This window comes from Mobula birostris, chromosome 12 (genome assembly GCF_030028105.1).
Source record: "Mobula birostris isolate sMobBir1 chromosome 12, sMobBir1.hap1, whole genome shotgun sequence".
Classification (NCBI taxonomy): Eukaryota; Metazoa; Chordata; class Chondrichthyes; order Myliobatiformes; family Myliobatidae; genus Mobula; species Mobula birostris.
Window position 1 is genome coordinate 62,355,485 of NC_092381.1, and position 25,363 is coordinate 62,380,847.

The following is a 25,363-nucleotide window of genomic DNA, read 5'->3' on the forward strand; positions in this document are numbered from 1 at the left end:
GCCTGACCTGTTGAATTTCTCCAGTAGTTTGTGTGTATCTGGTATAATGCAAATGAGGATGGAAAGGTGCAGCAGACTCAATGCTCCTATGTTTGATGGTCTTATGGTCTAATCCAGAGAGGAGGCTACTACCATCTCACACTCCATAGGTCACTTTTTCTCATGATGACCAATACCATTGCCAACAAGGTGGCAAAGGACAAGAGAAAATAAATTGGATTTCACTGGAAAATGAGCACCAAAATGGTGCTGGTTTGTGCTCATTTGACCTGGTGCAAGTTGCAAACAGAACTTTGTGCTCTTCAAGTCTTTGTCCTTGGTTTGGACTTTTCTAAGAGCTGGCATGTACTAATGCTAGAGCAATCCCCAATGTACTGGAGGAATGGAAGGGTGTTGCAGGATACGTGGGAGGAAAGAAACCGTCATTGTTTTGGTCAAAACCCTGTATTGGGACTCATTCTCCTAGCGGACTTCTCTTTTGACTCCTCTCACTTTCTACAAATCAAAGTTGGTTGCCATGGGCACCAGCTATGCCTTTTTTTTTGTTAGCTTTGTGGATAACTCCCTGTTCCAAAGTTTTTCTGGTACCACTCTCCAACTCTTCCTCCATAAATCCCACCCTTCACCAAGTTATTAATGCTCGTTGGTGCTGACGGGAGTTGTGCCTGTAGATCATAAATGAGAAGTACTTATCATCTTCAGCTGCTGGTGGACATCATCCCAGTAGTGGTTCATGGATATATGAAAGCCCCCTGACTTCCTGATACTGCTCCATGTACTGAACTGAGGAGCAGAAAGAATATCTTCACATGTAGGTGTTTGGAATTTGCCCAGTTCCATAATGAGGTGGCAGGAGGAGGCACCAAAAGCACCAGGGACATGACTAGAATGCTGTAAATTTTATGGTGTTCACACATATGATCTCTTTCTAATCATAAATTCTACATAATTCCATTTGCTGCAAACCCATCAAAGAGCTTACACGTGCATCCATACCTGGCACCTATGATATAATGGTACTGTGTAGATGTGCAGGAAACTCTATCTTTTCAAAATGCCCTCCCCCATGAGCCTCAAATCAAAATAATCTACAAATGAATGTGTCACATCGAAGTACATAAGGCTGTACCCCATTGTGATTGGGCCCAAAGCATTGGCTTGAATTTTGGCTTTTCGCACCAATATGAAATTGGTTTTGGAACCTAGAATTCCTTGTTTCATATCCCCATAACCTACGTAACATTTTAATGGAGATCTTACCAAATTTGACAAAAAGCACGCCTGTAGTTGACACAGTCTTTTGCCCATTTGTTGCCACACACTGGAAATAACCTGTGTCTGTGGTGTCGAGGTTTCGTATTCGTAGGCGGGAGCCATAGTTAGTTAGTCGGTAGGATATCCTCCGTGGTTCCTGGACAACTGGAGCGTCGTTCTTCAGCCATCGGATGGTAGGTGCCGGATTGCCAGACACTTTACAGTACAGCTCTGCAGTTTGACCAAGTGATGTTGTGATATTATTCATTGGCTCATCAAGGATTAGATAATAATCTGAAAAGCAGATTTAAAAAAGTCTTTAACTGCAAGTGAGTAAAACAATTCAGTTAATAAGAAAGAAATGTAAAATGCATTTAGTAATTTAAAAAAAATAAGTACTGCAATGATGGGTTAGTGGATTATTTCATCACAGGGCATAGCGCAGACAGCAAACATTTTTTCCTAGTTCTACTGTCTATGTTGAATTAGCTGACCTCAACTAAACCAGTAGACAATATGAGAACTTGCATCATTCAGTTGATTAGAGAAAGGAGTCAAAAGCATCAGTGAAGTCAAATGGCCTTACTCAACTGGGCTCAGTGGTAGCATTTTCACCTCTGACCTATGAGGTCATGGGTTCAAGCTTCCAAAATGGTACCCTGTTGTTAGGTGGTGCTTCGGGTGAAGTAGGAAACAGGAAGAAAATGATAGTGAAACAATAACTCCTTCTCTTAAAAAGCAAAAATCTTGTTTGAAATATAATCACGTAAACTTGAAAACTTTGGAAAACGATTCACTGGGATTGAAACAGTTCTCTCCTGTCTTAGCTTGCTCTTGTTTACAAATCTTCTCTCCTCGGACAATTTGGTATGTTGTAGACCTAAACTCTCAAAGTCAATTTCTTTTTAGTATTTCTCATAAAACACACTTAACTGCTAACACCCATTGAGCCATCTTTTAAGTGCTGCAGCTTGTACTTCTCTTGGCAGCATTATCTGCTGATTACTTTGTAAATTCCAAGCACTTTGTTACTCTCTTTCAAGATGAGACAAACCACTGGTAGTTCAACATGGGAGCTACTAGCATTATATGGTAATGAATCATCAAGGCTGTCTGAAGGTACAGGATATACAAAAGAACTGGCAGCCTCATGGAAGTCAATTAATATTTTGAAACCTTCTAAATATGAGCCCCATACCCCCACCCCACTAATACAGTCTAAATTTTAATGACTCCGATAAGGTATTACTAAAACTGTATTAGGCAACTTCTGTAATCGCCCAGTCTCTTCAAGAAATTGTGCGCTTTAATTATATTTTAAAAACTGCTCAAGGAGCAGCTGAGAAATACAGTTGTTCAAGGTCCAATTCATCGTCCTCAGAAAAATACAAATGAACTGCTGTGTGAAACTGCATCACGAGTCTGTTGAGTTTCAACAGATGGAAATGTTGTGGTCACCAGTAAAATGCTCTATATTGCTATTGTGCTCTGCTTTGATACTTGAGGAGACAGCAATTCCACCACTGACATTTGGGTAATGGCAAATATAGTACACAAAATATCTGCAATACAGGATTACTGGCTAATGTCTATCCTTCAGAATAACAAATTCCCTAGAAATGTATCTTATTGCTGACACAAAATACCTTGCAGGTGCTGGGGTCAAAGCAACACGCACAACACGCAGGAGGAACTCAGCAGGTCGTGCTGCATCCGTGGAAATGTTGACTGTTTGTTTCCACGGATGCTGCCCGACCTGCTGAGGTCCTCCAGCGTGTTGTGCATGTTATTTTATTGCTGTTTGTGGCACTTTCCATGCTCATTCTCAGAATGCCATTTGATCCTTCACTTGCAGCTGGAGGGCAGAGACTGAAACACAGAAACAGAGAAAACCTACAGCACAATACAGGCCCTTCAGCCCACAATGCTGTGCCCAACATGTATTTACTTTAGGAATTACCTCGGGTTACCTTTAGCCCTCTATTTTTCTAAGCTCCATGTACCAGAAGTGGTTTAACACCTCATCTAAAATGTGCCTTCAACCACACATCATTCCTTCAGCATGACACCGAAGACTCACATGCTTTGCATGCCCAGGTTTCTAAAATTGGGTCTAAACACAAACTTCTGACTCAGACGTGACTATGTCAAAGCTGACAATATTATACTGGCTGCATTTAGATCTTTCTTTCGACCTCTTGGTGCACTACTCTCGTTGGTGAGAGCCACAAACCCTTCGTCAAGATTTACCAAGTAATACAAAAACAGAAAATGCTGGGAATGCTCAGCAGATTAGACCATATTTGCAGAAAGAGATTAAGAGCCAATATTTCTGTTTCTGATGAAGGGTCAATGACCTGCAATGTTGACCCTAGGCTTCCCAACCTTTTTTATTAGATTAGATTAGATTCAACTTTATTGTCATTGTGCCGAGTACAGATACAAAGCCAATGAAATACATTTAGCATCTGACCAGAAATGCAGAGAATAGTGTTATTTACAAAATAACTGCGAATAAGAAATGTGCTACAGCGCACAAATATAAAAGTACTGAGACAGTACAATACGGATGCAATACTGCTTCGTGCTGTGATGAGAGGTTCAGCAGGGTCACAGCCTCAGGGAAGAAGCTGTTCCTGTGCCCACTGGTGCGGGAGCGGAGGCTCCTGTAGCACCTACTGGATGGGAGGAGAGTAAAAAGTCCATGGTTAGGGTGAGATGCATCCCTGATCATGCTTTTTGCCCTGCCCAGGCAGCGTTTATAGTGGATGTTCTCAATGGTGGGCAATTCGGTGCTGATAATCCGCTGGGCAGTTTTCACCACACGCTGGAGTGCTTTGCAGTCCGATACGGGAAAATTGCCATACCACACTGAGATGCAGTTGGTGAGTATGCTCTCAATGGTACAGCGGTAAAAGTCCGTCAGTATCATATATTTATGCCATGGACCACTACCATTAAGCAAGGAGACTGTGGACCCCAGGTTGAATACCCCAGTCTTAGAAGCAACTGGACCTGCTGAATACTTACAGCATTTTCTGTTTTTGGTTTAAAATTTCCATCATCTGCAGTTTTAAAAAATTTTTCATCCAACATATAACACCTGATTACAAAACTCCTTTGCCACTGTTCCAACATCAGAGAATTAATTTGCCAATATACTGAATCTAACTAATTAATGATATTTATTTATTAAGATGAATCTGAGATCCCCTCATTGCAGACAGAGAATCTTTATAGTGCACAATGGTAATTTTAATTAAAATCATTTAGAAATTCAGCTCTCAATTCCCTCCCTCCAACCACCCCCTGTTACTTTCTGTTGAGAATTAACCCCAGAACAACCATTCTTTGTTTTATTCCACAAAGAAATGCTTTACATTTTCCACAGCAACTTTATTCAGAACATAAGCTAATTCTCTGCTGGGTTTGTGTTGGCAGCCATATGCAGTGCTTGCTTCACTTTAAACTTATCTCAGATTCTGCAGGGATTTTGGGCTGTTACAACTTTTTAAATTAAAAAAATAGCTTCTACATTTCAGTTACTCCAGTTACTTAGTTCAGTCACATTTTCCTCCAGCTATTTTCTCTCATGGAGATACCTACTCAGGCAGGGGGACAATTCCATGGGCGTCACCCTTATATGCTTCAAGTAAATATCAGTATTCCCAGTACTACAGTTTTCGCAGTACAGTTGCTAAGCCCCAATAAAGATTTAATCCATAAAGGGTATTAAGGGGAAAGGAAAAATACACTACGAATCTTTTATAACCTCAGTTTTCCCAAATGGCTTTATATCCAAGAAAATTCGATTGAAGTGTATGAAAAGCAGCACCAATTTTATGTTCAAAATGAGCCCACGAACTGTAAAGAGCCAAGACAATATTTTGAAAAGGACATTAAGACTCTGGGGTTGGTCCCTACTCTGCAGCAGGAGATCTTTTGATCTGCGATGTGTAAAAATTAGTTACTGTCGCATGGTTCACAAAGAAAATGTCTGATTGATGTGAGAAAGTTGAAGTACAGAGGCTTAAATGTGGTAGCCTCCATGATCAACTTGACCAATGACCCTACGCATGAAGTTCTGGGTTAGGTACGCACCCTAACTCGTGCCGCGCCATTAGTACGGGAGGAAATCAAGCCCATCGTAGCTATGTTTAAAGCTAAGCATTAATGCTAACAGGGCAGTCAGGCTGGCAGACATCAGCCATCTAATATATACAGCGCAAAATCAGTCATTCCTGTTCACCAAACAATCAGTGATAGGACAGTTAGCATGGCAATATATTAATATTGCCTGGGCTAAATAGGGCTTTACCAATGTTACACCCACTCTGTAACATAGACATGGAGACGTCTCAAGTGAGGGGGCCAGGGAATTGATTTATAATTATGACTATTCACTAGTACTGTGTGTACCTCTACCATAGAACATTTTCAATCTTATTAGTACTGGTCGGATTCACAGTTCTCCCCATTCTCACACAAGGGGAGCAAAACTGGCAAGATTACCCATCACTGTGTAATGGCATCTGATAATTGTAGTCAAAAAGACCACGTCTCTTATAGCTGGTTGTTAATGCAAAGGATGTATTTCACTGGATATGTGATAAATAAATGAATCTGAATCTGAATCTTCTTCTGTGTTTGTTTTGGCTCAATGTGCAGAACATCAGAATGTTTTCTTGAAAGATAACATAGAAACCTACAGCACAATACAGGCCCTTCGGTCCACAATGCTGTGCCAAACATGTACTTACATTAGAAATTACCTAGGGTTACCCATAGCCCTCTATTTTTTTAAGCTCCATGTCCCTATGCAGGAGTCTCTTAAAAGACCCTATTGTATCCGCCTCCACCACCATCGCCGGCAGCCCATTCCACGCACTCACCATTCTCTGCGTAAAAAACTTACTCCGGACATCTTCTCTGTACCTACTTCAAGCACCTTAAAACTGTGCCCTCTTGTGTTAGCCATTTCAGCCCTAGGGAAAAAGCCTCTGACTATCCACACGATCAATGACTCTTATCATCTTATACACCTCTATCAGGTCATCTCTCATCCTCCATTTCTCTAAGGAGAAAAGGCCGAGTTCCTGCAAGCCTTATAATCTCCTAGATCTCTATCATGACCTGGTTCTTTGAACTTTTTGTAAGCTCTTCTTTCCTTCTTGACTAAATTTACAACAGCCTTTGTACACCACGGCTCCTGTACCCTACCATCCTTCCCCTGTCTCATTGGAACGTTCCTATGCAGAACTCCACACAAATATCCTCTGAACATTTACCACATTTCTGCCGTACATTCCCCTGAGAACATCTGTTCCAAATATATGCTTCCAAGTTCCTGCCTGATAGCTTCATATTTCCCTTACTCCAATTAAACACTTTCCTAACTTGTCTGTTTCTATCCCTCTCCAATGCTATGGAAAAGGAGATAGAATTGTGATCACTATCTCCAAAATGCTCTCCCACTGAGAGATCTGAAACCTGACCAGGTTCATTTCCCAATACCAGATCAAGTACAGCCTCTCCTCTTGTAGGTTATCTACATATTGTGTCAGGAAACCTTCCTGAACACACCTAAAAAACTCCACCCCACCTAAACCCCTTGCTCTAGGGAAATGACAATCAATATTTGGGAAATTAAAATCTCCCACCACAACCACCCTGTTATTATTACACCTTTTCAGAACCTGACTCCCCATCTGCTCCTCGATGTCCCTGTTACTATTGGGTGGTCTGTAAAAAACACCCAGTAGAGTTATTGACCCCTCCCTGTTCCTAACTTTCACCCACAGAGATGCAGTAGACACTTCCTCCATGACTTCCTCCTTTTCTGCAGCCATGACACTATCTCTGATCAGCAGTGCCACACCCCCACCTCTTTTGCCTCACTCCTTGTCCTTTCTGAAATATCTAAGATCTGGCACTCTAAGTAACCATTCCTGCCCCTGACCCATTCAAGTCTCTGTATTGGCCACAACATCATAGCTCCAAGTACTGATCCACGCTCTAAGCTCATCCGCTTTGTTCATAATACTCCTTGCATTAAAATAGATGCATCTCAAACCATCGGTCTGAGCGCATCCTTTCTCTATCATCTGCCTATCTTCCCTCTTACACTGCCTACAAGCTTTCTCTATTTGTGTGCCAACCACCCCTTCCTCCGTCTCTTCAGTTCAGTTCCCACCCCTCCCCCCCAGCAATTCTAGTTTAAACAAGTTTATATTGTAAGCCACCTAGCCACACAGACCCAGGGAAGTTCCAAATATAATCTATACATTTTGTGGCTCACAATCTGATCTCAATCAAATGAGATACTACAGTTAGTCTCAGCATATTTGGCTGGAGAGGGGAATAAACAAACCAGGGCAAACTAATGTTTTTGTACAAGAATGGGATGGGAAAAATGGTGAAAAGCATAGTTGCAAACAAGTAAATCTACTCAGAAGATACGAATCAACAGATAATTATTTTCCAGTGATTTCCTAGATTTCCAAATATTAAAGTGGAAGCCTGGAAACGCTGGTGATTTGTATCATGTTGTTTAGGTAGTATGAATGTGATTCGACACTTACTGGCTGACCTCAGGATAACTAAGCCTGATCTGTGTGCTGCTAAAAATCCTCAATGAACATTTCTGTGCTGCAGTCATTGCAAACCGTCAGTGAAGAAGTACATTTCTAATAAAAACTTCCAAGCACGTTATAAGATATGCACATCCTTCTTTTAATTCTGGAAAGGCGCAAGTACAGATCTTCGGCCAAGTTTTCTAATCTATATCTAGTGGATACAGAATTACAATACTACACTAGATACAAAGAAATCAAAGCAGAATTATTGTCAACATATTTTATTTGGGATCAACACTATACGACCTTCCACATTTGCAATGTTATACAGAATCCCTCATAACAATGTAAACTCCAATTTTTGGAATGAAAAATAACATCAAAAAATAACGTCAAACAACCAAAAAGCATCAACATATGTTACATAGCATTGTCCTTTTGCAATTAGATAATCACAATTCTTACAACTTTCTGTGGGCAGAACCATGAAGAATCTGATGGCATGTAACTATTAATTTCAATAAATGATGAGTATAGTGCACATTTCCTATCTATCACATTCAACCTATATCCCACTGCAAAGAAAAGTTGAAATCAATATAAGCTCTCCCAGAACACAAATACCCATAGTTTCAAACATAGGGATTTAATCTTTATCCTGATTGCAACGTTTATATTTTTGGCATTTGTCCAATCTAATTCCACAAGTAAAGTGGGATCTCTACTTAAAGTCATGCAGTCTTGTAAGTTAATAACAGTGCTTCAAAAAATTTGCTTTTTTGCACCAAAAATCTGGAATACTCTGCTGACTGAGATACAGGAACTGAGATACACAGTGGAACGTTTCAAAACACTGCTAAAAACCTACTTTTAAAAATTTGGCTTATTTACAGGATTACTTAATGCCTGTTGATGCTGATTACATTTATATAATTTGGTATATTCAATTACATTTTATTCTATACAATGTTTGTCTTTATTGATGTTTTTTAATTTTGTCTAGTATCTTTATGATTACATTGATTTATCATTACAATCTATTTACAGCGAGCGTTGGAAAAAAACTACAATTGAGCATGTGCTAGTCCATAACACATCTTAATGTATTAAAGATGCTATACAAAATAAAGTTATTATTATGAAGTATATGTTGCATAGCAATAAACCAAAAACTGAAAGGAAATAGGAAATAGTTGGTCAGGACATAAACTTAAATGAACTTACTAAGAACATATGAAAACAACAAGCAGTCTGCAAATCTAACAAATAAAATTGGGCAGTTGTAATCACAGGTTTGGCTTTATAAAAAAAAATCTGTCTTCAACTCCTCTATAAACAATGGAAATTCAGCATGTACTGTAACAAAGTTCAAATTTGGAAGAAACCTCAACCAAAATCCTCAACTTAAATATAGTAATACAGTATAGAAGTTTCAGTACAGTTGCAGGGATACTTTAAAGAAAGGAAGGTAGAAGTAAGTGTAGATTTTTTTAGAATGCACAGATGCCCAGGTTTAAGTGTGAATAAAAGGCGGGGGAATTATTGATCACCTCAAGTTATAATTAGCTCGTTTTGTTCTTGTTATAGGTTGGTTTTATAATACTTAGCAACATTTGGAAGACGGATAATATTTCCAGTCTGCAAATATGGTATGCAACATGTTATGTAATTTTTATTAGTCATAATGGACATAGGAATTTAAGATGGAAAATATTGCCACAGAAAGCACATACATATGTATGATTTTTTAAAAAAACTATGTTGTGGATGTAACTGAGTGGAGCTGATTTTCCACTTAGACTTCTCAGTCTCTGTTCGGTAAATTAAATTGGTAAATTGTTTTCACATGTACAGTGGAAAACCTTTGCTTTGCATGCCACCATACAGATCACTTCATCACATCATGCACTGAGGTAGCACAAGGGAAAACAATCAGAGAATGTCAGATAAAGTATTACAGTTTAGGACGGTGATGAATACTGGTAGCTCCGGTTGAGGCTTCTTATGTTCCAGTGTTTGCCGAGTTTGGCCGTTAGCTTGCAGACGTTTCATCACCAGTCACAATGTCACCTTGACGGGCGATGAAGCATCTGCAAGCTGATTGCCAAACCCAACGAACACTGCAACATCAAAGTGTTAGCGGTTACATAGGAAGTGTAGAGCAGGAAGGCAAGAAGGCGCAAGACCATAACGAGGTACATTGTGAAGTTACGAATCCATCTTATCATGATAGATGACTATGCAATATTCCGACAACAGGAAAATAGAAGCTGTCGTTGAGCCTGGTGGTACCTTCTTTCAGACTTTAGTATCCGCTGCTTGAAGAGAGAATGTCTAGATTAGGTGGGGTTTTTACTCATGTTGGTTGCTTTACCACGGCAGCAAAAAGGATAGACCATAAAGTCCATGGAGGCGAGGCTGGTTTCTGTAATATGTCCACAGCTCTCCGCAGTTTCTTGCAGTCGGATAGAGCGGTTGCTATGCCAAACCATGATGCACCTCAGTACTGCTGATGTAAACAGAAGCATGTGCCCCACCCCCTTCCTGAAGTCAATGACCAATTTTTTGCTGACATTGAGGAAAAGGTTGTTGTCATGACACCTTATCACTAGGTTTTCAATCTCTTTCCTGTACTCTGACTCATTAATTAAGATACAGCCCACTACAGTGGTGCCATCTGCAAACTTGTTGATGGAGTAAAAGCAGACACTGGCCACATAGCTGTGAGTATTTAGCAAGTAATTAGGGGGCTAGGGTCACAGCCCTGTGGGGTATCAGCACTGAGAATAATCATGGTAGAGATACTGTTGCCTATCCTTACTGATTCCTGGAGGTGCATTACAAGAAGAACATTTCGGTAACTTAAAGCATTTGAAATCCTAGGAGAAATGGTTTATGTTGCAGCAACAATTGTAGAAATAGTCACTTCCCATTTGAAAATATCACCCACAGATTTCCTTTGAGTAGAAATGTACATCCATCCACTGTCCAGAAATGAAGCAACCTACACCAATGATGATACAATGGAGATACACAGGTAACCAATTTAATGAATTCCTCTTCTGTTTCAAGTATCCTTTCCCAAAGTTGAAGTCTCATGAAGGACTTTTAATGTGTATTGCCTTTATATGGACTGTCACTGGGTAATATTCCTCAGTTGAAAGTGCTAAAGCTAATTTCAATTTGGCTCACTCTGTGATCGCCACACATATATTTTCAGGAAGTATTACCATAAGGTCTCCTCCCAGGTTTCCCTCACAGTGCCTGCAGTTTAGAAAGGAACTGGAGAATCTTTGCCTGCCAGAGACTAGCTTGCTCACCACAGACCATGCCCTGGACCTGGAAACACCTTGCTTTATACATTCAAAAGCAGACCAACTGCTGCATTCACTCACTGAGCTTTTGACACAACTTTGCAATTATTATTATTGAGAACAGCTAGAAGAAGTAGACTTAAGAATTTTTTTAAAAATCTATTTAGAGATACAGCACCATAACAAGCCCTTCCAGCCCACAAGCTAGTGCCGCCCAATTACACTCATGAGACCAATTAACCTAGTAACCCATTCGGCTTTGGATTGTGGGAGGAAACTGAAGCACCCAGAGGAAACCCACGCAGTCACAGGAAGAACATACAAGAGAGCGGGAGGAATTGAACCCAGGTCACTGCCGCTGTAATTGTGTTAAGCTAACCATAAGTTTATCAATACCCTGATATTAGTTTCTATTGGGTGTGAGAGAGGCAGAAAATCTCTCACTGCTTTTCTCTTGAAGTTTATTAATTTGCTAGCTATAACTTTGCAATTGCCTGCAGCAACTTTACCTCTGAATAAAACTTGGTATAAGAAGCTCTTTCACACCCTCAAAGTCACAAGTAAAATTCCTGAGGCATGAATAGTATCATCTAGAATAGCTTTGAATGTACTTGACCGGTTTAACCCCAAACAGACCCCCTTCAATAGTTTTCATTTAACTCAATCAGAATAATCTTCTATTCCTTTTGCCCTTCACAATACTGTATGTACCAAGGCTTCCCGGAAATTAATCTATGCTTCTTGCCTCAATCATTCCTCAAGATTGCAAATCCCATATTCTAACCACCCAGAGCTAAAGATGATTCTTCTGAATTCGCTTTGGGATGTATTACTGTCTGATATTAATGACATCTCGTTTTGGACTTCACCACAAGCAGAAACATATGCGTGGCTATCATAACAAACTCTTTCATAATTTTAGAAACCACAATATGCTTAGTCTTCTCCCTCTAAAGAGCCTCAGTCTGTTTAAACTTCCAATTAGAATAGCCACAAAAACAGCAGGAAGAATAATGGTTGTTTGTAACAGTGGGGATTGGTGACTTTTGAGGAAGACCACATTGAATAAACTGGGAAAAGCTTCAATCAAGAGGTGGAAGCAGTAGTAAGCTTTTCTGTTTCTCTTAATGAAAGGAAGGGAGAGATAAATGAGAGTTCCAGAAAACCATACCTTATGAGATGTGCAGTTATTTCATAAAATGTTATGTTTTTGAGTAAAGATTACTTAATTTGAAACCATGTGATTTCACTGGAGTGTCAGCTACAGAGCCCTCTAACTACCACAGGATGACCTCATCAAAGCTCAAGGACTTCGAGAGATCATTGAAACACACATCCTGTTTGAATTACAGTATCATTTTGGTGTCCCAATGTCTCAAGCGAGGCCTCAGCAAAACAAATACTCAGTAAAATCACTTGCAGATGTAGAACAAATATTTCATTTTTCCAGAGTGTCTTCCAGTTTGAGTTTGAGAATACTAATAGTGTTAATGCAGTTGTATGTACAGTATGGCAGATGTGTTGGAATTTTTTTCAGGGAGGAGATTGTGGATGGATGGTGGGCGTACCTTTCTGTTTTGCACTGAGCCTTATGATAATAAAGAATTGCTTACCTGAATCACTGGAACTGTTCCATGCTGGGGTGGATTGCTGCAACTGAGTATCATCTGGTAAATCTGTTCCTGGAGGAAACCAAAAGGAAATACTTATTAATGTCTATAATAGTAACCCTGAACATGAGTCAAACATACTTCATATCCTTACAAGGAAATATAAAACCTCTCTTGCTTAACTTATAAATGCCACAGGTTTTTCACTACTGATGTTGATTTTGTAAGTGTGCATTGCTTGAGGTAACATAAGTAACAAGAGGTTTTATTCTTTGCAGTCACTGTCAGTATCAAGCATTCCCCTGCTCCTTCCATTGCCCTCCAAAAATATGCCTTGGCCCAGGTTCAGAGGAACAGCCACTCCACCAAAGTAAATTCACATTTCCACACCAGACATTCCCTTGGCAGTTCAGAGCAAGATTGTCATTCACTGCTAAATTAGCTTCATCACTCACTGGTCCTGGAAAATGGGTTGAAATTACCTAAATACAGGAAAGCATCTAGTCTCAGCAGGGCCTGGGCCGCAAAGAGAGTGCAATCCAGTTGCCAATAAAAAAATATTGTGTTTAAACATAGAAATAAACCCCAAGTGAATTGTCATTATATCATAAAGGCTGTTAGTAGCAAAACAATGGGCAAGGGATGAAATGTAAAGATTTGTAAGTTTAACAAGACCAGATGTACTTCTGTCTTTGCGTTGTCATGGATCGAAGTTGCCACATGGTTGATAGAGGGGCTATCTACTAATGTCAGAGCTGGCACGTTCTAGCATGAAGCTGAGATCTGGAGAATTCAGCATTTTAGCAAAGATCCCTACAGGATCGGTAGACAGGAAAATCACCATGCAGACAACTAGTTTATCTATGATCTGGTAAGTATAGCCTATAAGTTCTGGTAGTTATAAGAGTATCAGTTGGTAGGCTGTTGGAAGATATGTGCCCCTCCCTCCCAACTATTTATAGCTAAATGCATCTTAATTCCAGTTTAGAGGAAAGGGCCTCACTCATTTCTTCCCTACCCTAATCTGGTAAGATGTAAATTGCAGCAAGTTAGAATAAGTTGCTGGAGCCTCTCTAAAATGCAGATCAAGTCCTGAAGATGCAATTGTGATTTGATCTGTCACTTTAATTTGAAATCTGAATGAGGGAGCAGTGAAGGCACTCTCACCAAAAATAGTCATAGTCATAGTCGTACTTTATTGATCCGGGGGAAATTGGTTTTCATTACAGTTGCACCATAAATAATTAAATAGTAATAATAAAACCATAATAGTTAAATAGTAATATGTAAATTATGCCACGAAATAAGTCCAGGACCAGCCTATTGGCTCAGGGTGTCTGACCCTCCAAGGGAGGAGTTGTAAAGTTTGATGGCCACAGGCAGGAATGACTTCCTATGACGCTCTGTGTTGCATCTCGGTGGAATGAGTCTCTGGCTGAATGTACTCCTGTGCACAACCAGTACATTATGTAGTGGATGGGAGACATTGTCCAAGATGGCATGCATCTTGGACAGCATCTTCTTTTCAGACACCACTGTCAGAGAGTCCAGTTCCATCCCCACAACATCACTGGCCTTACGAATGAGTTTGTTGATTCTGTTGTTGTCTGCTACCCTCAGCCTGCTGCCCCAGCACACAACAGCAAACATGATAGCACTGGCCACCACAGACTCGTGGAACATCCTCAGCATCGTCCGGCAGATGGTAAAGGACCTCAGTCTCCTCAGGAAATAGAGATGGCTCTGACCCTTCTTGTAGACAGCCTCAGTGTTCTTTGTCTAGTCCAGTTTATTGTCAATTCGTATCCCCAGGTATTTGTAATCCTCCACCATGTCCACACTGACCCCCCGGATGGAAACTGGGGTCGCCGGTACCTCAGCCCTCCTCAGGTCTACCACCAGCTCCTTAGTCTTTTTCACATTAAGCTGCAGATAATTCTGCTCACACCATGTGACAAAGTTTCCTACCGTAGCCCTGTACTCAGCCTCATCTCCCTTGCTGATGCATCCAACTATGGCAGTCATCAGAAAACTTCTGAAGATGACAAGACTCTGTGCAATAGTTGAAGTCCAAGGTGAAGAGAAAGGGAGACAAGACAGTCCCCTGTGGAGCCCCAGTGCTGCTGATCACTCTGTCGGACACACAGTGTTGCAAGCACACGTACTGTGTTCTGCCAGAGTTGGAAAATTGTGTTGGAAATCATCACAAGAGCCTGAAGTGGCTGAGCACACAAAGTTTTACATTTTTTAATTTCCTTTTGAATCTGAAAACAAGAATTCCATTTTATCTGTCAATGCTTCTATTTGCACCAGAAGATTTTTAATATTTAAAAACATCATACAATACAAATGACATTGCTTTCGTTGTGTTCTCTATGGTGAAACTAACACCAAAGCAACTGACTCTGACTGAATTTCTGCCGGATTTAGTTGAGAAAATCTGTTTACAAAACTGGCTTCTTTTTTTCCTGCTTCAGTTACATGACCAGGCCACTTGCACTGACTTCCAGAAGCTAAATGAAGCCCATAGTCTTAACTGGGCTATCAGCTGGGCAAGCAGAGATTATTTTTTAAACAAGAGATTAAAGGGGAGAGGCTTGAAAGCATATTTACTCATGCTGGTCTCATGAACTACTTGGCTGCTGCTGAAGTGTGGATCAGGATTTGAGAGTTAGACCATTGTTCTCAACTCATTCAGAAATTAATAGCACAGCACTTTGAAAAGAGGAAGTATGGTACCATTTCCAGCTGAACTATGATCTCTAAGGAGATCAGTGGTCTCAGGAGACACCACTTACTGCCAGCAACTGGTTGCTGTGGAACCTAGTGAAAGCTAAACATGAGGTTTCACTTGATGAATAGAAGATAGCTTAAATGAAGAAAAATTAAAATATCCATAATACATTTGAAGAGCAATTTTGACATTCTTTATTCCTATCTTTACATTCCCCATTTCGGTGATGAGAAGGTCTTGACCAAGACTAATGTCCAAAGGTTTGTAAATATACACCAATATGATATTACACTTTAATTAATGAAGGTACTCATCACTATTTGGGGATTATGTTCCTATCCAGACCAAATTTCAATCCACAGCTCATTTCTAGAAAGACTAATTCTCATATTAATTAGCCAGGGTGAACAGGAAAAACAGAAGTGCTTTGTAAAACAGGGGTTTTGGCCCGAAACATCGACTATACTCTTTTCCATAGATGCTGTCTAGCCTGCTGACTTCCTTCAGCATTATGTGTGCATTGCTTACATTTCCAGCATCTGCAGATTTTCTCTTGTTTGTGGAAATCTGCAGATGCTGGAAATCCAATGTAACACACACACAAAATGCTGGAGGAATTCAACCGGCTAGGGAGCTTCTATGGAAAAGAGTAAACAGTCAATGTTTCAGATCTTCCAAGTCGTTATGAAGGGTCCTGGCCCGAAACATCCGACTGTTTACTCTTTTCCAAGGATGCTTCCGTTCACCATTGGGCGCCACAGTAGTGTAGCGGTTAGCACAACACTATTACCATTCGGGGCATTCCGGAGTTTGGAGTTCAATTCCGCTGTACATCCTCCCCATGGAATGTGTGGATTTTCTCCGGGTGCTCCGATTTCCTTCCATAGTTCAAAGACATACAGGGAGGTCAACTGGTCATTGTAAGTTGTCCTGTTAGGGTTAGGGTTAATTGGGGTTGTGGGATTGCTAGAGTGGCATGGCTCAGAAGGTCAAAGGGCCTACTCCATGCTGCATCACTAAATGAATTAAATAAATCAATCAATCCAGTGAAATTACAAAGCAGCATTAGAGAAAAAAATCTGTTACACTTACAAATTGCCCTGGGATTTGCAGCTTATTGGATTGCCTGCTTGAGTTTGCATTTAATTGGAGTACAGAGAAATACTGTAACATGATAAATAGCTAATTTTACTCTCAAATCAGATTGAATCCAATGATAGTGGCTCACCAAGTCAAACTGATGAGATTACTCTGCTATCACTGTCTGCTGAAGTGCAAAACTGAGTGATGATGGATTTTCAGAAAATTACCTTCTTCAGCAATTATTACTGTTGAGTTCGACAGAAGAGAAAATAATTCTTGGAGTCACTCAGATTAGCCCCTATGCCCAAAACACCAGGGTGAATTTTCACCTTGTAGAGTTAACATTTCCGGCCAAAGATGCTTTGTCAGAACTTGGTAAGTGAAGAATCAAGTTTGTTCTATGTTGCAGGGAGAATGGGAGAGAAACGGCCAAGCTAGAGGGAATTTCAGAAAGATACATACTCCACTCACACCCACCATCCCTCAATAAAATATCAACTTGTTTTCTCTCTTTGTCTCCATTCCAACAATGGATCTCAGACCTGCAATGTTAACTCTGTTTTGTTTTTCAAATTTGCTGCTTGATCTGCCGAGGATTTTCTGTTTTTTTAATGCAGAGATAAGGAGGATGCTGGGACTGGACTACCAGGGGTAATGGTGGAATCAGATAGAATAGTCATGTTTAAGAGTCTTTTAGATAGGTACAAAAATATGCAGGGAGCGGATGGTGGGGCGGGAATATCAATTACGTGAAGGCAGAAGAGACCTAGTTTAATTTGGCATCACGTTCAGCACATAAATCAGGGGTTGAAGAGTCTTTTCATGTGCTGCACTGTGCAAGCTTCACTGGTTCCCAAGAAAAATCTCCAGCTGCACACTCTCTGCTTATTGAGTCCCTGTTTGTTCTTCTAGCTAGATGCACTTTGTTTTGATTACCCCCCCTTTTAAGCGGCACTGTTACAAGAAACAAGTATGATGCCAGAAGATTTTGAAGAGTTCAGAACTTTCACTGCAACTGCAAACACTTAGAAATTGCCTAATTAGTGAAAAAGCAAACATTGGGTGGTTTGCCTGAGAGCAAGTTGCTAATGCTTTTAAATATAATTGGAAATGACCATGTCACAATCTGTTGCAATGGTTGAGGTTGAGAACAGGATACGAAGAGCACTATGGGCAGTGACCAAAATAGTAGTCGAGTAATAACTCTGTCATTTAAGCTGATTTGCATTTATTAATGAGGGCCCCGTGGGTACAGGAAGATACTCTGGCTGCCAAAAGCAAGGCAAACCCAAGAATCAGAGTAAGGGGAACCCAAGTGTTAAATTCATAAATTTAATTCAATGTACTATATTGATTCTGCTGTTTCCCTCTCAAAGTGTACATGGCTGGCAGAGAAACAAAGTCAAAATTATTATGTCTGCGTTTATTAACATTAGACAAAGTGAATGCATCATCCAAAATTCATGTTATTTTCAGAGGGAAATGAATTACGATGTAATTTTCAGAAATAATATTTTTCATTCTTTTTTGTTTGCCTTGTGTTTAAGATTGTGTGATTTGGAATGTGACTTGATGAGTTCTCTTTAAGGATTACTGAGCGTTGGATGGATCAGTACATTTTTCTGCCACCACACACAGGGTGCATGGTTCCACACAGAATGCCAAGATTACCAGCATCTCAACCAATCCTGACATAATCCACAACAAGCTGTGCAAACATAGGAATACTGCAGTTAAATACTCACTCCCCTATCCTTGCCTCACTTCCACATGTGCACAATTTCAGTAAGGATTACTGGATGACAATCAGGAAGGAATCTCACTTGATTTTTCCTTGATATGCCAAGTCTAAATACTGTACGTTGTTATTTCATTTGAGATAAGTTTAACTTTCTACATAGTAGGTATCAAACTGGGAACTTTGCAGTTGGTTCTCAACCAGTATCACAGCGTGTTACCAAATCTTTGTGTGGGGGGGGTTAGATTGGGTATCCCTTTGGCAATTGTGTATTATACGGGACCGTTTTTGATGCCTGAGGTAAAGGTGTCCTACTCCTATGTAAATCATCCAACACAGAAGGCTATTCATGCAGGTAATGATACTGAGAACAAAGAAATAAATTAGTGACACAGAGAACCTAAGAGACAACAGAAAAAAATCCATTTAGATATTATACAGTAACCAACAGAATGTACAGAATGGAGAAAGATAAATGCAAAATTTGTTTTATTAGGCTGCTCTGAACTGCCTGCAGCACTAGAAAATTTTTTTAAAATTATAGATTATGAGGACACTCAGTCCTCGTTTATTGTCATTTAGAAATGCATGCATTAAGAAATGATACAATGTTCCTCCAGAGTGATATCACAAAAAAAGGACAAACCAAAGACTAACAACAGGAATTCTGCAGATGCTGGAAATTCAAGCAACACACATCTAAGTTGCTGGTGAACGCAGCAGGCCAGGCAGCATCTCTAGGAAGAGGTACAGTCGACGTTTCAGCCTGAAACGTCAACTGTACCTCTTCCTAGAGATGCTGCCTGGCCTGCTGCGTTCACCAGCAACTTTGATGTGTGTTGGTTAACCAAAGACTAACACTGACAGAGCCACATAATCATAACATATAGTTACAACAGTGCAAAGCAATACCATAATTTGATAAAGAGCAGACCATGGGCACGGTAAAAAAAAATCTCAAAGTCCTGATCAACTCCCGATAGTCTCTGATAGCAGGCGGCAAAAGGGAGAAACTCTCCCTGCCATAAACCTCCAGGCACCAACAACTGCTGATGCATTGGAAGCACCCAACTATAGCCGACTCTGAGTCCGTCTGAAAACTTTGAGCCTCCGACCAGCCCCTCTGATACAGCCTCCCGAGCGCCATCCTCTGCCAAGCGCCTTCGACCCTGCCCCGGTTACCGAAACAAGCAAAGCCAAGGATTCGGAGCCTTCTGCTCTGGAGATTCCGGTCCACACAGTAGCAGCGGCAGCGAAGCGGGCATTTCAGAAGTTTCTCCAGATGTTCCTCCGTGCTCTCTCACGTCTGTCTCCATCAAATCAGAATTGTGCACAGCATCCTACTTGACAGATAACAGACATCACTGGAGTGGCTGCGCGCACTGTGTCACATCGCCATCTTCTCCTCCTCCTCCCTTTTGATTACAAGTCACCTCTGCCCATTCAGTTCTGTTGATGATATACAGTGGCATGCAAAAGTTTGGGCACCCCTGGCCAAAATTTCTGTTACTGTGAATAGCTAAGCGAGTAAAAGATGACCTGATTTCCAAAAAGCATGAAGTTAAAGATGACACATTCCTTTAATATTTTAAGATTACTTTTTTATTTCCATCTTTTACAGTTTCAAAATAACAAAAAAGGAGAAGGTCTCAAAGCAAAAGTTTGGCCACTCTGCATGGTCAGTACTTAGTAACACCCTCTTTGCCAAGTAACACAGCTTGTAAATGCTTTCTGTAGCCAGCGAAGAGTCTTTCAATTCTTGTTTGGGGGACTTTCGCTCATTCTTCCTTGCAAAAGGCTTCCAGTTCTGGGAGATTCTTCGAGGGCATCTTGCATGCACTGCTCTTTTGAAGTTTATCCGCAGATTTTCGATGATGTTTAGGTTGGGGGACTGTGAGGGTCACTGCAAAACCTTCAGCTTGTGCCTCTTGAGGTAGTCCATTGTGGATTTTGGGGTGCGTTTAGGATCATTATCCTGTTGTAGAAGCCATCTTTTCATCTTCAGCTTTTTTTTTTACAGACAGTATAATGTTTGCTTCCAGAATTTGCTGGTATTTAATTGAATTCATTCTTCCCTCTACCAGTGAAATGTTCCCCATGCCACTGGCTGCAACACAAGCCCAAAGCATGATTGATCCACCCCCGTGCTTAACAGTTGGAGAGGTGTTCTTTTCATGAAATTCTGCACCCTTTTTTCTCCAAACATACCTTTGCTCATTGCGGCCAAAAAGTTCTATTTTAACTTCATCCGTCCACAGGACTTGTTTCCAAAATGCACCAGGCTTGCCTAGATATTCCTTTGCAAACTTCTGACATTGAATTTTGTGGTGAGGATACAGGAAAGGTTTTCTTCTAATGACTTTTCCATGAAGGTCATATTTGTGCAAGTGTTGCTGCACAGTAGAACAGTGCACCACCACTCCAGAGTCTGCTAAATTTTCCTGAAGATCTTTTGCAGTCAAACAGGGGTTTTGAGTTGCCTTTCTAGCAATCCTACAAGCAGTTCTCTCGGAAAGTTTTTTTGGTCTTCCAGACCTCAACTTGACCTCCACCATTCCTAACTGCCATTTCTTAATTACATTACGAACTGAGGAAACGGCTACCTAAAAACACTTTGTTATCTTCTTATAGCCTTCTCCTGCTTTGTGGGCATCATTTATTTTAATTTTCAGAGTGCTAGGCCGCTGCTTAGAGGAGCCCATGGCTGCTGATTGTTGGGACAAGGTTTGAGGAGTCAGGGTATTCATAAAGCTTTGAAATTTGCATCACTTGGCCTTTCCAAACGATGACCGTGAACAAGCCATAGCTCTAACAAGCTAATTAAAGTCTGAGACCTTGGTAAAAGTTGTCTGAGAGCTCAAGTCTCTTGGGGTGTCCGAACTCTTGCATGGTGCTCCTTTCCTTTTTTCACTCTAAAATTGTACACAACAAAAATAATACACTAATCTTGCTTAAAATGTTGAAAAGGATGATTCATCTTTAATTTTATGACTTTTGGAGATCAGTCATCTTCTACTCACTTAATTACTCACAGTAACAGAAATTTTGACCAGGGGTGCCCAAACTTTTGTATGCCACTGTAAATGCAGGTTGTCAACAGGGCAATAAAACGTTAGTAAATGATCCTCTCCATTGGTAAGTGCAATGCAATTCTGTTGTATCAGATTCAACAGAGCGGAATCTGACAACATTTAATTACATATTGTAGACTAATTTCAAGAATTGTGTTAAATGGAAAACATGGTCTACTTTCACTATGGTACAATTATCTAACAAAGAAAACCACTCCGTTTAAACATACAAGTAGAAGAAACACCCCAAGTGTAAAGGGCAAATAAATGAATATTGATATGGAGAGGTCTGATAAAATAGTCACCTATGTGCTTTATAAACAAAAGCTCAAACATCCTGAGTTTTTTTTTAAAAATGTCTAGTTTATAGAAAATCCATCAACCTGTATTTCTCTCTTGGAAATCATGTTATCAAGTGTTAATATGGTAACAATTTTCCAAAGAATAAACTAGCACCAACTAAAGGATCCAACAAGCAAAAAGAATTCACCTAGAAATTCTTAAAGAGAGTAAGTACTAGCCCTTGCTGACTATTAGCCCACATCTGTTCAGGCCAAATATGTTTACAACCATTGTTTTCAGTACCCAACACGCTTTGAAACTCTAAGCTTACAGGTCTTAAAACTTATACATTGCTGCCCAATTTATTAGCATACTGATATCAGGGTCCAGACCTTTGAGAGACCCCACCACCCCAACAAAGCCTCAGTACAACTTCAAGTATGTTCCAAAGTGCCATTACAATAACAAGGACTCTGTGCAGGAGACAGATTGCGCCTGGTATATCTCAGATAATAGCTTAATATCTCGGTTAAGGAACCACAGTTTAGGAGCCATGTCCTGTGTAACTGGGGCTTCCCCGAGTCAAAATAAAATTAGGTAAGGGATTTCCTTTCAACTTTACAAGTCAGGACCTGAACCAAGAGTGGGAGAATTTAAAAGTGGTAATTAGCTCATTGTTTGTTAATAGGCTATTAACTAATTAACAGCCAATGAAAGGAAGATTGGCTCAAGCAGAGTGGCCATTGTGAGCATTAGCCAGTGTAGGAATGGGAGAAGGATTTGGTATGAATATCTTTAATAAGGCAAATCTCATTGATTGGCTAAATGAGTGGGAGGAGCACTTCATCCAATAAAATGAAGATAAAATTAAGCTGAGCAGAATTTGTGAGTTGAGGTTTTGGTGAAGAGGTATTGATAGGTAATGTTTTAGTCTGCTGGTTGAAGAAGAAAGAAAGCAGCTTTATTTATCACATGTACATAGAAACATACAATGAAACACGTTGCTTGTGTTGAATCAAATCAGCAAGGATTCTGCCAGGCAGCTTACAAGTTTTGCCATGCTTCTAGTGCTGACATAACATGCCCACAACTCACTAACCCTAACCATATGTCTTTGGAATGTAGGAGGAAACTGGAGCACCATGGAGAGAGTGGTGAGAATGTACATATTCCTACAGACAATAGATCAGAATCAGGTTTAATATCCACAGCCATCCATGGCAAATAATTCCACAGATTCACCACCCTCTGGCTAAAGAAATTCATTCTCATCTCTGATCTAAGTGGACTTCCCTCTATTGACTGTATCCACTGCTCCTACACTTATCCACATGTTGACCGTTTCATTCCTGGGATCATTCTTGTGAACCTCTCTGGACCTGTCCAATGGCAGCACATAATTTTTTTTAGATAAGGAGCCAAAAACTGCTCACAATGCTCCAAATACAGCCTGACCAATGCCTTATAATGCCTCAACATTACATCCTTGCATTGTATTCTCATTCTCTTGAAATGAATGATAACATTGCATTTGCCTTCCTTACCACCAACCCAACCCACAAGTTAATCTTTAGGGAAACCTGCACAGGGATTCTTAAGTCCCTTTCCTTTGTACATCTGAGTTTTGAATTTTCTCTCAATTTAGAAAATAATCCACATCTTTATTCCTTTTACCAAAGTGCATGACCATGCACTTACTTACACTATATTCCATCTGCCACTTCTTTGCCCATTCCCCAAATTTAAGTCCTTCCTCAGATACTGTTTCCTCCACACTACCTGTCCCTCCATCTGTCTTTGTATTGCCTGCAAACTTGGCCACAAAACCATCAATTCCTTCATCCAAATTATTAACATATAACATGAAAAGAAGTGGTCCTAACACTGACTCATGACCCACCATTAGTCGCTGGCAGCCAAAATAAAAAGGCCCCCTTTATTCCGACTCTTGACCTCCTACCAGTCAGCCAATCTTCTATCCATGTTAGTATCTTTCCTGTAATACCCTTGCTCTTATCTTGTTAATCAGCCTCACGTGTGGCACCTTTTCAAAAGTGTTCTGAAAACCCAAATAAACAACATCCACAGACTCTCCTTTGTCTATCCTGCCTGTTCTTTCTTCAAAGAATTCCATCAGATTTGTCAGGCAAGATTTCCTCTTGAGGAAACTGTCCTAATTTTAACCTATTTCATCATGTGCTTCCAAGTACCCCAAAAGCCTCATCCTCAACAAGTGACTCTTACATTTTCCCAACCACTAAAGTCAGGTTAACTAGCCTAAGATTTCCTTCCTTCTGCCTCCTTCCTTTCAAGTGTGGAGTGACAGTTGCAATTTTCCAGTCCTCCGGAAGATGGATACATCTCCAGGGCCTGACATAGTGCAACCTTGGACTTTGTGGGAGTTTAGAAAGGAGATTGCAGAGGCCCAAGTGAAGATACTTTCTTCATTGTAAACCACTGGAGAAGCTGCAAAGACTGGAAGGCGGCTAATGTTGTTCCAACAAATGAAAGAACTGGAGGCCAGTCAGCCTGACATCAGTAAGTCAGGGTAGGGGCATCTGAGAGCCAGGTTCTAGTATTATTTGGATAGACAGTCTGATTAGTGGGAGTCGGCATGGCTTTGTATGTTGGAAGTTGTGCTTGATGAAACCTTTAGTTTATTTTTGAAGAGGTGACCGAAATGGTAGGTGAGTGTAGGGCAGTGGATGTTGACTACTGAACTTTAACTAGGCCTTTGACAAAATTCCACAAAGTAGGTTGTTCTGGAAGGTCAGTCCCTACAGAATTTAGGGAGAGATAGTTTGGCAGATTCAGAATTGGCCCAGTGTGTGAAGTAGGCCATAGTGGCCAAGGTTGTTTCTTGACTAGTGGTGCGCTTCAGGGATCAATGTTGAGACCCTTGTTATTTGTTAATTATAGAAGTGATTTGGATGTGAATACACAAGCGACCGAGGTGTCGAGTGCATAGTTTGCTGCAAGAGGCATCACAGATACACGGTGGTGTAAAAGGAGTATAGGAGTTGTGCTTTTATGTCAGAATCAGGTTCATTGTCACTGACCTACATTCCGAAATTTGTTGTTTTATGGCAGCAGATAGTACAAAACAAATGCCACATGCTACCATAAGAAAACAAAATAGTGCAAAAAGAGAGCAAAATCTGTGATTTACTGTTCATAGACTGTTCAGAAATTTGATCATGAATAAATTGTCCCCTACACACTGAATGTGCATCTTCAGACTCCTGTACCTCTGATGGGAGTAATGAGAAGAAGGCATTTCCTCATTGTGAGGTTGCACTTGGAAGTTCTGTATACAGTGTTGTTCATCCTGTTATAGGAAGGATATGGTTAAAATAAAAAAGTGTGCAAACAAGATTTAAGAATTCAGGGATCAATGTTGAGATCCTTGTTATTTGTTAATTATATAAGCGATTTGGATGTGAATACACAAGTGACTTAGGTCTAGGTTAGGATGCAGAAGTGGGCTGAGAAGTGGCAGACGGAGTTCAACCTGGAGAAGTGTGAGGTAGTACACTTTGGAAGGACAAACTCCAAGGCAGAGTACAAAGTAAATGGCAGGATACTTGGTAGTGTGGAGGAGCAGAGGGATCTGGGGGTGCATGTCCACAGATCCCTGAAAGTTGCCTCACAGCTGGATAGGGTAGTTAAGAAAACTTATGGGGTGTTAGCTTTCATAAGTCG

At 40.4% G+C, this 25,363-nt stretch overlaps 1 protein-coding gene and 1 long non-coding RNA gene across 5 annotated transcripts in view; one reads left to right on the top strand and one right to left on the bottom strand.

Annotated features, from left to right (window-relative positions):
* Nucleotides 1–25,363, top strand: part of LOC140205967 (uncharacterized) — a 144,946-nt gene that overhangs the window by 85,327 nt on the left and 34,256 nt on the right. The window contains exon 3 of the long non-coding RNA XR_011888031.1: nt 10,782–10,866. This is a non-coding gene — a long non-coding RNA (uncharacterized lncRNA). The remainder of the gene's footprint in view (nt 1–10,781; nt 10,867–25,363) is intronic.
* The window catches only part of ror1 (receptor tyrosine kinase-like orphan receptor 1), a 286,759-nt gene that overhangs the window by 73,344 nt on the left and 188,052 nt on the right, over nt 1–25,363 (bottom strand). For all 4 annotated transcript variants that reach the window (XM_072273894.1, XM_072273893.1, XM_072273895.1 and 1 more), the window contains exons 2-3: nt 12,757–12,825; nt 1,261–1,548 (exon numbers count right to left, since the gene is read on the bottom strand). In XM_072273894.1, coding sequence (XP_072129995.1) covers nt 1,261–1,548; nt 12,757–12,825 — 357 coding nt within the window. The remainder of the gene's footprint in view (nt 1–1,260; nt 1,549–12,756; nt 12,826–25,363) is intronic.